General features: G+C 43.0%; 1 protein-coding gene across 1 annotated transcript in view; it reads right to left on the reverse strand.

The window, feature by feature from the left end:
* The window catches only part of FAM19A4 (family with sequence similarity 19 member A4, C-C motif chemokine like), a 71,812-nt gene that overhangs the window by 42,503 nt on the left and 16,337 nt on the right, over positions 1 to 12,972 (reverse strand). Inside the window, exons 2-3 of the mRNA XM_004944679.5 lie at positions 7,679 to 7,814; positions 4,796 to 4,911 (exon numbers count right to left, since the gene is read on the reverse strand). Coding sequence (XP_004944736.1) covers positions 4,796 to 4,911; positions 7,679 to 7,758 — 196 coding nt within the window. The 5' untranslated portion in view covers positions 7,759 to 7,814. The remainder of the gene's footprint in view (positions 1 to 4,795; positions 4,912 to 7,678; positions 7,815 to 12,972) is intronic.

Raw genomic sequence — 12,972 nt, forward strand, 5'->3', positions numbered from 1 at the left:
CTGAGTCCCATGCATCAGCCTCACCCAGTTCAAGCATCAGTCAGAAGGGCACAAAGGAAAATGATCATGGAAGCCCAGAAAATTATCTCAGATCCCACTGCAGACCCTGTACAGCACAACCAACAAAAGAAGCCCAACTTTTACTCACAGTGGAAACCCCTGGTCCTCTGAACACCAGCCAAGACAGCAACCTGGTTGCAGGAGATCACATCTAAGATGCCAAGCAGCAAATTAGATTTTCTGCTGCATTTCACTAAGCAAAGAGGTAGAGTTTTCAACACCTCAGGCTGCTGTTAATTCCCTTATGAATCCACTTCCCAATCTTGACTGTCATGCACATTTGACTTGCCATTGCAATTTTCAACAAGACTTCTCCCACTGAACCTCTGATAACCTTGTAAGTTAATCCATCTGCAGAGCAATGGGAAATAAACTCTGTGAAGTTACTACTCATTCTTCCAGTTGGCAAGAAGACCAAGTTGTCCCAGTGAAATCAGAGTGATTTATCCCTATACTCTGCATCATCCTGTGTCTGTGGGAAGCAAGCAGACTATTAGGGCAGAACTCTTCACTTGAAATCACAAAGAAAAAAAAAAGTGAACCAAGTAAGACAGTTCAGAGACAAATTTGGCCCTACAGATGTGTATTAAACCTATGGTTTCCAGGTGTATTAATAATGGGCTCTCCAAAATTTGGAACCTTCAGCAAGCAAAAGGAGGCTGAAATATTTCAGGTAGAAATCATCACATAAAAATAAAATGCAGCAGTCTCAAAAAAGCCAAGCTGTACTTGTTAATCATGACAGAATTTGTTCAGCTGGTTATACCAATTAACGGTCTACAAGTCCAGCCTCCAAGTGAGGTGACCTGAGGAAGTATCTGTTCAATGTGTCATCATTTGTGGATCCTGTCTTACAGCAGTGAGGTGGAAACAAATCTTCTCTGGTACTAAATGTACATTGCTTCATTCAGCACAGCATGGAATTGATAGTTATACTGGTCTCAGTTAGGAATTCTGGGAGCTTGAAATACTGCCTCATTTTAAATAGCTATAGTAAGGTTGGTGCTCAGCCATCATCAGTGCAAAAGACAAGCTCTTCAAAAGGGTACTTCACAGCAATGAAGTCAGATGAATTTTCTGAATTGTCTTTTCTCCACAGATATAGAGGGAGCCTGCTGAAATAATCTGCATAAGCAGCATCTCCAGTGATCTAATGGTAATGAGAGGGAACATCTCTCCCCTCTACCTTTTGCCTAGTTAATTCTGTCAGTCAAAACAATTGCACCATTCAAATGAAAAATAGGTTGAGGCCTTCAAGCTGGGTTCAAGATCCAAACTTCTTCAAAGCAATGGCAGAATTGGCTTGCTAGATTGAACAAGGCTCTTTCTCCACTAACAGTTATTTGATGGCAGCAAATATATTGCAGAACAAAAGAATAGGCCTGCCTTGTCCCACACTTTATTACAGTGATGAGGTCCTTTTTGTCAAAGGGACTGTTCGATGCCCTTGTCTCTCACTTTTCAGCAACAGGATGGTTTCTGGGTCCTTAAAGATCTAGCCTCTGTTCCTGTCTGAATATTACGGAGACAGCTGTCAAATGTCATTCTCTCAACTGCCATCTAAAACAACTGAAGTCAATATGTGTCTTTTCCAGGATTAGACTCCTTAAAAATTGCAGTATTTTGAAAAGAAAAAAAAAGTCAATCCCACTTTTCAGCTTAAATTCTATTGTCTGCCCTTGGCTAATAAACTTTCTTAGATGTCATGAGTAAGCACTCTTTCTAAAAGAGACTAGTGATGCCAAATACATAGACTGAAACACATGAGTTTTCAGGGGCAAATAACACATTCTTCAAAACAAGCTCACTTAAAGTATCACAAACTAGGTACCTCATGTCTCACAAACAGCAGGTATTTCCCATCTTAATATATACCTACTGGCTCACAGCTGCTTGATCTAAGGAGCACAGGACAAAGGCCTCGCCAAACCCAAAGCTTGAACTCATCCCTCTACCACAATAACATTCTTCAGCACATTTTACTTTGAAAAGGTTGAAATTGTCTACGAAGCAGAAAAAAAAGTACCTCGTGTTAATTTATATTAACCACATGAGGTTAATCATTTGCTTTCTATGAAATGAGCTACACTAAAAGAAATTATTAGCTTTCCAGATGCAAATCAGAGAGCTGCAAGACACTGTTTTGCTCACATATCAGATTATGTCACAGATCTATCATACCTCAGAGAGGCAATCTATGCATTGTATCAAACAGCCATAAAAAAGATGATGCTGGGAAATGCAAGCCCCATCATGAGGGCCTTCCAAATGCTCTGTGATGCCATGCACCAGATAAGGGAGACAGAGAATCAAAAATGGGCTGACTTGCATCTGGAACATAGAATCAATTTGGGATGGGGGTCACTTCAGTGTATGCATGAGAGAAGCTCATGTCTGGGGAACAATACCAGGAGTCTAAAAAGGTGCAAAAAAGCTCCAGCCTCAAGGCAGTCTTTTTGAAGAAGAGTTCTATAATCTGACCGTACTATTATGCAGAACCTTTCTTTAGCCTACCAGAGAAAGCACTGTAAGAAAATTTGCTTAACAGTTGAGAACCTCAATTGTGTTTTACAATACTTCTTTGATAAAGGGAAAAAATCCTTAGTGTCAGTTAAAAGAACGCAGTCAAGCATTCCAAAATGTTATGTTAAAAGATTGCCAAAATTTACATGACACATAATGAGCATTCATCATATGATCCCACAACAGGGGATCACTGCTGCCTTATTACATGTATTTCCCCTAGGTACACATGCAAAGTGCATCTTAACAAGACACAAATAACATTTCTTTTTGCAAGGCTCTTCCCTGAATGACAAAAGGAATTTCAATGGTTTAATCAGCTCCAAAATGTGCTGATAAGCAACAGTTCTTTATAGGAAGGGTCAAGATTGCCTAATTAACTTGGCATTGTATGTAGACCCTTCTCTTTAGTGAAGTGATTTAGCCAGTTACCACAACAGCTACCTGTAAAAAGGTAAAACAGATCATCTTGTATTCACTGGAAAATTTTACAGGCTTTTCCTGAAACTTTTGTATTTCTCCATGACCCATGACTGCATCATATGGCAAATACACTTCCCTACATGGAAAATGCATCTACCAGGCAGTGAAAGAAATAGCATTCAATTCTTTTGATATTTTATCAGTAACTTAAACACAGTTACTGGTGGCTTATAGTTTTTGGCTAGATCTCCTTCAACAGCAAGTTGGTAAGCACCCAAAAGAAAATAGTGGCCTGGAATCAGTTTTCAATGGCTAAAAACATACAGTGTTCAAAAAAAGCCTGCCAATAAATCCTATCAGTCCACGCCTTAAAGACAACTAAAGGGATTTTTTTCTGTGATAAGACTAAACTTAAGTAGAACTTGAATGAAGCAGTAGGCTCATGCTGGATGGGCAGTGCCAAATGACACATCTGAGTATGGTACAAGTGGTCTACAGCACCATGGCACCCAGAAGTTGGTGATGAGGCAAGGCCAAGAGGTATTCTGTGCAGTTCGTACATATACACATTGCTAACGTGCCATGAGTGTGTAGACAGACACAGCAGCTGCATGTAGGTCAAATTCAGTGGCATGTCCCAGGATTTTCAACTTTTTTGGCAAGCACGTGAGGATCCTTCAGCTCCTACCCAGACAACCACCAGAAGCAGCCAGGAAGGAGATCGATAAGTTGTCTCATCTGGAGGATGAGCACTCTAACAAATGTATCCTCACTTCCTAGCACTGAGCTGAGGTGTATGTTAACATTACACACGGACCCATGAGAACGTGACTCAGAGTTAAGAACGTTTCATATGGATTAATGGCAGTACAGCTGATTTAAGAATGAGACTACATCACAAATAGGAAGACCTGCAGAAATCCCCAGGCCACCACAACTCTTAACTACAGTACTGAGAGCTCACCCTTCTCATTGTGAGGGTGCAGCCAGGATGCTGAGCTGAAAGCAGAACTCACTGGTATTACTATGTTAACTTTACTTTTGCTTCTGGGATCAAAGGTGACACAGGGCACTGGCACTGATACATCTGTATGTCTTTCTGCAGTGAGGCTGGGGTCTCTGCACAGTCCCAGCACAAACACATTGTTTCCAAGATCCAGCCTAGGGTCAATTCACAAAGCCAACCCAGCTGTTCTGAGCTGTTTCTGCCATTTATAATGAGATACACTGTTCTTGGTAGATCTCTCTCGCTAGAATTTAAATGCATTCCTTTAAATGCAATTATTTTTGCTCTACTCCGCAGGAAAAAAATGTAGCATACCACAAGATGAACTGAACCACAGCCCATATCTGTGTTACTTTGTGAAAGAACTGGCTCACACAGTCTTAGGGCTTTGATCTATTGCTCACCAAAGCCAAGGATACCATTATAAAGTCTCCTGGTAAGTACTGGATTAGGAGGGAGAAGATAAAGATACATCTCAGAGTTGTTAAAAAAAAAAAAAAAAAAAAAAAAAAAAAAAAAAAAGAACAGAAAATTCTGAAGTTGTAGCAGTCACGAAGCTCACCAGAACATTTTTGGATGGATTTCGCTCCATAAAATTGCTAGGAACTCCATGAATGTTTACAGTAACACTTTTTGGTGCTGCTGTATTTTTAACCCATTGCGCTGACTGTAACGTGATGTCAACAGCCTCATCAGTTATCCGCTGCTAGAAAGTGGGCCCTAACATTGTGCAAGTGGTATTAATTGGTCTCAGTAGCACATAATGAGTTCAAAAACTCCTACCTGTATGTCCCCGGGGATGGTGGCTGGAGGCGGACAACAATTTACAGCAGACCATTAACACATAGACCAGAAAGAGCCAGTCAGATAGAAGCATTGATTTGGCACAGAATCTCATCCTGGAGGCAGAAAAGGAAGAAGATGAGTGAAAGAACAATGTGAGTAGGGAATAACATAAAAACAGTGCTGGGAAGGAAACGCTGCGAAGATACTGAAGAATAATAAATAAGGCAGCGCTGACAAAAATCACTTTCACAGTTTGCCTGAAATCAATTCACTTTTTAAGTATGTTTTACCAATAGAAGAAACACGATGGCTATCACACATCAGATTACCACACATATATTTGTAATAACACCATACAAGTGCAGTACACCATGAGCGGTTTTGTTTGTTGATTAAGGTCCATCCACACAACTTAAATATGTATATTGATATGGTGTGCTATTATTATTAAGCTGTGCTTGCCTCAAAATCACAGAAACACTACAGAACAACATCATCTGTATTTAATACCTCTTTGGATAGACTTGCTAAAGGCGCCAACACTCAGGTAGGCATGCATCTGAACTGGCTTGATCTCTCAATGCACATCACCAGCTGGCTTTCCTGGACATCACTGGGTTTGCTAAGCCATGAAACCATCACCCCAGCCAAATTCACAAGGACTCACTGCTCTGCCAGCATTACAAACTATTTCAGAATACAGTTGCTCAACAGGAGACAGACGTTGTTAGTCTTATTTATGAGACTGATAGAAATACGGCCACAAATCCCCAGCAATTTTGCTGCAAATATCTACAATTAAATCCTTCAATAGCTTATGTTATGCCATTCATCATATAGAAAGTTAATCTGATCATTTTCTTAAACTCAATTACGGTGATTTATTACTCGTGCAATACATAAACGTGCATTATGCACTTGAACTCCTAGATGTAACATTCCCCACTTCCAGAAAGTGCTGTAAGCAGGAATACATCAAATTAATTAAAGGCAAATCGCAGATTTGCATAAACTGAACTAAATACTGCTTTCATAGTAGCGATGTTAGTCTGCAGTTAATCAGCATGCTGGGATTTGGACAAGCCTATCACAAGCATTTTTATTTGCACCAAAAAGCCCTTAGTAACCATCTGCAAGTGAAACTAAAACAGATCTCACACTTTCTCACTTGAAAGTGCTTGCCCAATTTTCCTTTGCACTCATCACAAGACAACGCTGTTCTCTCAACACGTATTACTGAGAACATTGGTAAGGCCCAAGCAATTCAGAAATGCACTTCTTCATATCAAAAGTTAAGAGGCCAGAAACCTGTTGTAAATATATTTTAGCAACAAACGCTATTTGTACCTGCTGGTTTGGGGTCCCTTGTTTGTTTCTAATCAAGGCGCTGTTCTCCCCCTTTAGCTGCCCTTGTAGACTTCAGCCCACCATTATATATATGTTTTTAAAGGCTTCACATGTATTGTGAAATAATACAGAGTCTCAAAGAAAAAATAAAGAAAGAAGCCATATTTTACAGATTGATTTGGGAAAAATATGGATACTAAGCTGTGTTAAGAAGATGCTCTGTTTTGAAATCAATATAAGAAGAAACAGAGATTCTTCACAAACAGCATGTGAAACTCTTCTGCAAGCATGAATCGACCTCAAAAGACAAAGACTTCAGAGCTCCTAATCTATCCTACAAGTATCCTCTTACAGAGCATCCTAAGCTAATTCACAGCAGTTACACTTCAGCTGATAACCATGGCCCTAATTCACCTGCACCCAGCTAACCACATGAGGACAATGCAGCTAATGGCGTTGAGTGACTGTGAATCCAGCACAAGTGTTGCTATTGCTGTTGATCTTCATCTAGCTAAACTGTGCAGTAGATATAGAAATCAATCTACTATTTCAGAATTCAGCCCTCAGATTTTCCCCAGGTAACGACAGTGACATCACTTTATTGAGGAGAGAGCTGAATTTAACCATCATTTTCTTTCTCCTATGACAATAGTAACACATGACTTGCACCTCATGCACCAGTACCTCTGAATAGGAAGCCATGATTTACTCATCTTACTCGTCAACTCTCTGCTGCCCTTAACTCAAACACAGAAATCTGATCCAGGTATCAGTGGACATCCCAGCTCTGGTGTCACTCCGTAGCAGCGTAATGAAGATAGGGGCCTTCCTTTAGGTTTCCTGGGGTGTTACTAAAAGCAGGATTTAACCCTTGGAATTAAATACTATAGATAGAAATTCTGAGCATGCCATTTTGGTGTGAGTTGACACATGGGACAGATGTTTGGCCCCAAATCATGCACTGGCTGCTCAACAGCTCCTATTTCAAAATATAAGTGAATCCAGCTGTTCCCACCATTCCCAGTAGAGGAGAGAGCCCAAGTACAATGGAAACGAGTGCTGACATCATTTCAAAGCTTTCCCATACTATGAAAGTCTGACTGTGTTGAAACCAGGACCCTGATGTTAGACAGGTAATGGGAAACAAGGTTTAATTAGCATAACAGAGTAAGTGCATTTGAGTTCAGAAATGAGTGTATCACTAAAAAACAGTTATGTCCAAACTGAGAGGCTGCTAAAACCATTTAGCACCACTAAAACGATACAACACTTGCGGACTTCAGTCTGTACTGCATGTAGACAGGATACGAGTCCAGCCCACTAATATAGAGCAGTGCAGGGTGATCTTTAACAAGACAAGGGAAGAATGAAACTTGGCAGACAGATGCAGCAAGAGGTGCTGAGCCCTTCAGCGTCAGCGGGCTGCCACTCTCAGAAATGTCAAGCCTTAACTCTCTTGGACTCAAGTGGAGAGCGTTGCTAACCACAACAGCAAACCTTCAGTGTCATTTGAAAGCTAAGAAGCGCTCTTACCTTGGGGACTTTGCAAGAATTTTGTTCCAGTCAAACACAATTATTTCAGTGTGTTTTTCATAGTTATTCCAGATTCCCATTTGCGGCTGCAGATAAGCCTTTCTGCATTTCAGAACGTTCTCTTCACTTTGGGGACCTACAAAGAAAGCCGTATTACACTGCAATTAACGGCCAGAATGATGCTGTGGAATAGATCTTTGTTATCAAATTCTTTGCTTCACAGTGCCATCTACAGCACAACCCCACACCAAAGGCAGCAGGCATACTGCATGCATTTCACTTGTTTAAAAGAATACAGGGAGACTGCGTTGAGACAGCTCTGAAATACCACTACATTAACAAAAGGCAGAGTTTGCTCCACTGGAAATTACACATACAAAGCACACTGCTTCCTGTGGTCTTATAACCAAGTGTCCTTTCTCCACACAAACACTGTGGAAGCTGTTCGATTGTAGAAAGACACCGCCACGCTGCAAACAGACTTCCACGTGATTGCTCAAAACCTCCAACAAGTTGAATGAGAAGTTATTAAATGTGGAGTGAAATCCTTCACCGTATTCATAAGGGTTTGGCCAAGGCCCCTGGAGTCCAGCTACCTCAGGAGCAGAGAGGGCTGCATCCATAGGATCACATCTGTGTGATCAATGTTTTACTGCTCCCACTGATGCTTTCGGTACTGCTTCCACCATATTCAGGCCAAGCCCACCTGCACCCAGAAGCTACATTTCCAAGTCATTGTATGAAGATAGTTTTCTAGCAGTAGTGATATGCATCCCACAGAATAACGAGCTCAAGCACTCCATTTCATAGGCAGGCAAGTCTCTTTGCTGTTATTGTTTATATTTGTTCTCTCACTTCTATCCCTGGGCTCAGCTTGACCTTCTGCTATTGGGAACACGACACGATGTAATTTGTGAGAGTAATAATAATGCGATCTTCCCTGATGGAATGATCACAATAACCTTTTCTCACGTTCTCCCAACACTCCTTTCATTTCAGCATTCCTTTGACCAATTGGAAACCCACTTTTTAAGGAACACAACGTTACATTAACACACAGTGGGGGTAAAGCATCTCTGGGGTCAGAAAAGTCAGTAAGCAGGAGCTACTGTCCTAGGAGCTTAGGACAGGAATGGCCCTGGCTCAACACACACAGTTTCTTCCTGCTCAGAACACAATGAGAAAACAGTCATCACTGGAATTAAAGCGGTACCAGGCCAATAATCCATAATTAACCACATTTCACTCCATCTTAACCTTCAAATGTGGAGTTTCAGAGTGAGCCAAAGTCATGGTGCAGCAGATGCCCCATCCCTGGAGGCATTCAAGGCCAGGCTGGATGTGGCTCTGGGCAGCCTGGTCTGCTGGTTGGTGACCCTGCACATAGCAGGGGGTTGGAACTCGATGAGCATTGTGGTCCTTTTCAACCCAGGCCATTCTATGATTCTTAAGGCAAGCATTATATCAAGCTTTCCTTATTAGTGGTTCTTTAGCACATAATATATTAAACAATAAAAAATTTCAGAGTGCTTCAAAGGCTTACTGAGAAGAAAAGCACGCAAACAGGCTTTTCAATACAGCACTGACTAACTGAAGTGCCTGCGTGGTACATTTTTACCCATTTCATAGCAGAACAGATAAACAGATCGTCACGGTGCTCTTGCAGGAACCGAGAGCTCAATACACCCAATGAGGTTTTGGCACTTCTTTGCTCCGTCGTTTTTATCAGAGAGAAGGAAGAAGAACTTGAGATGCACCTACAGGTAAATACTAACTTCAGTGTCACCTATTGTGCAAAGACACGTTAAACACTGCTTAGAGACGGGGAAGTATTGATTATTCCAACGCACTCTAATTAAAGGGATACAGCAAAAGAGGCGGATAAGACTGCATATTGTGTGGCTTCCTGATGCCTTGCAGGCCCTGCATATTTCTTCTGACAGAATAAGACGGCGTTCTAAAGTAAGTACTCTTCCCACCAATATTTACATGTTGCAAAATGCCTCTTACAGCCGCTTTCTGCAAAGGATGAATTACCAAAGCTTTTTAAGCCATCTCTTATAATAAGCTATTCAATAATTCAGACAACCTCCATCCATTAAATATTCAGAAAGCCTTAATTCCTCCATTCTCTCTGACTCCAAAGGGGAGGGGGGGAGGAGGGGGAAGGAGGGGACGGTCAGTTGAAGCCAGGCTCTTAAACGGCCGCCTCACGACGATACCGAAGGCTCCCGAAGGCTCCCGGAGGCCGTCGGCTCTGCCGCGTGGCGCTGCTGCCCCCTGGCGGCGCCGCGCCGCCTCAGCCGACCCCGAGCGGCGGAGCTGCTGTCGGCCCCGGAGAGCTCTCCTTTGTGCGGGAATGAGCCGTCCATGCAAATTAAGTGTTGTCATTAATCATGCTAACACACCGCTGTCACAGGGCTCCTCCGTTCACCCTCCCCTCTGGGAGCCAGGCGGCTGTGTGGGCAGACGCCGGGCTGAGCGCTGCTCCCAACCCTCGAGGTCGTGCGAGAACCCCCAGAAACGGGCAGTAATGCTTCAAATCACAGCCCCGGGTTTGATCCGAAGCCTTCAAGTCGCAGTAAATACAGCACGGCAAAGTTATTCCAGCAGTTCATTAACCTCCCTTTAAACACTGCGCCTTATTTCTAATCAGCGTTTGTCCAGCTCCGCTTCCAGGCATCCGATCTCATTAGGCTGTTTCTCCTCCTCTGCTATCACACGCAGCACTTGCAGCCTGCAGCCAAGCCCTTGCTGAGCAACTTCACATATGTTCGTCAACCGGAGGAAGCCTCTCCTTGAGAGGTTTTGCAATATTAAATCCATCACGTTGCACTTCTCTGTGTTGCTGCTGTTTTCCCAACGTCGGGCTTTTTGAAGTGAACACCAGAAGGTAAAGTAACTGGAGATGGTCTTTATTAACACCACGACGAGAGGTAACAAACTTTCCAGGCTGTACTCAGTGTTCTCTCCTGATATATTCCGTGCATCTTCCGAGTGGGCTCATCGCAGTTCTGCCCATCCTTATTAACACCTACGTAAAGTAAGAAGGTTCTGTGCAAACTGAGAAGGAGCACAAAACTGTGCACAGAGTAGCATGAGACCATTGTCCCACTGTAAGAAAGCAGAACTTTGACTGTGACCACTTCCCATGTCCTTTACTCACAGACTAAACATCAGCTTTTCTGCTGCAGTTCCCTCCCTGCAGGTACCACTGAGGAAGTCCTGATCACACCAATTACTGAACTGCTGTTATATCCACATAGCACGAGGTATTGGCCCCAGCAACAGTCAGCCTACTCACACTAATACAAACATCCCAGGTGCCATTTGTCTTGGGGCAGATGTGTCTGTTTTCATCAGCAATTTGGAGCTCTCTCCAGGGTGTATCTGTCTTTGCGGTCCCTGTTAGAGATGAGAACAAACCATCCATCCATTGTGGGCCTGTTAATAGGATGAGCTGGGAGGGCTGTAGAAAGTGAGAATATGGATCCTTGTTGGAAAGCCTTCTTTTGTTGGACTAAAGGCCTCAAAGTTTTAACCCCGCGGAGCTCAGGTCAGACAGAAGCAGTAACAGAGCTATGTAGAATAGGAAAACAAATTGAAGGGGAGAACAAACTGAAGGTGAAAACTAGAGGAGAGCCAGAAGCTCTCAAGTTCACGTGACACAAGGAGGATCTTGAAATCACAGCAGTTGCTGCCTTTGCTGAGGCAAAACAAGTCAGGTATTGACTCAGAAGCTGACATAGTGCACACTGCAGGGCCTCGCTTAGATCCACTGCAGGCAGGAGAGCACTCACATCTCCGAATACATTAACTCCAGTACCTGTGATTCCCAGAACTCCCAGTTTTGAGAGCGTTTACACGGCCAGTAGAACTAGCAGCTGAGTTATGCTGGCACAAGTAATTGATCACTTGCAGCCCAGAAATACAAGGAAAAATACGAGAAGATCATCTAAATGAAATAGAATCTAATTCAGTACTTGAAATGTTAGGAGATGTTAGAGCCTGCTCTCTCAACTCAAACTGAGCCAACATCTTTCCTTCAGGAAAAAGAATCTACTAAGACCAATAGGATTACAGCTGTAATCCTGTAAATTATAGCCGTAAAGTGAAGACAGAATGTACCCTTTTCTCCATATAGCATTATTTATTATTCATAATCATCCTACAAAGAACCCTTCTGCCAAAGTAAATGCACAGAGAGGTAAGTACTGCTATCAAGGTTTCATTTTGAAGGTTTCATAAACAGGCTTCTCAGCTTGGACAGCAAACACAAGATGTTTCCTCATTACAGCCTAGCGTTTCAACTCTTTCAACTACATTTATCAGAGAGAATTTTTCACTGTGATTATCCAGGTTCTTTCAGGCCCTCACTGTAGCCTGTGAAACAACTCAAAGTCTTTCCCACCTCCCGGTGTGTGGCCTGCTTAAGAAATGGGCACAATTGCAGGCACTGTGTTCAAGGAAGCCCCGGAACTGCCTCAGCTCTGTTCAAAGAGGAAGCAGTGTCCAGATCCGCTCCCAGGTGACCTCCCCAAAAGCAAAGCAGTGCTGTTGCAAAGCAAGCAGCATGCCGAGAGATATGGAAAAAGGCATATCTGAAATAAATCTCTTCAGCAGAATGTTTCAGACAGGGCAAATACTCACACAGAGGGTGGTGACGCACTGAACAGGTTGCCCAAGGAGGCTGTGGATGCCCCATCCCTGGAGGCATTCAAGGCCAGGCTGGATGTGGCTCTGGGCAGCCTGGTCTGCTGGTTGGTGACCCTGCACATAGCAGAGGGGTTGAAACTTGATGATCATTGTGGTCCTTTTCAACCCAGGCCATTCTATGATTCTATGATTCAAATATTAATTTCCCCTACTATAAGCTTTTTCTACCGGGTAGCAAAGTGGTAAATTGGTTGCACAGAATATTTCAGGCAATAAAGACCCCTGTTTTCCATACCCTGGGTTGATGCAGGAATTTGATTCATCTCCATAGAAGAAAAAGAGTACTGACCCATAGCTGTAGAGTAGGTCTCTTGCCTTTCTTCCCACTCCCCAGGGACCCAGGTGGGCTGGTAGGTGTTTTCACAGAGATCACTTGAACAAGGGAATGAAGGGTGAAGGAAACGGGTCCCATACCTGTCTGTGCCTCTGGATAAGGCAGTGGATCCCAGGGCTGTGCTGGCTTCTGCCCCACTGTGCAGCCAGGCCTGGACTCACATGTGAGAAGCAGACGATCCCCAACTGTAGGTCTTCATACCTCAGTACCCTGAGCACAGACACGGTCTGTCCATTTCTGCATC

Source organism: Gallus gallus, chromosome 12 (assembly GCF_016699485.2).
Source record: "Gallus gallus isolate bGalGal1 chromosome 12, bGalGal1.mat.broiler.GRCg7b, whole genome shotgun sequence".
NCBI lineage: Eukaryota > Metazoa > Chordata > Aves > Galliformes > Phasianidae > Gallus > Gallus gallus.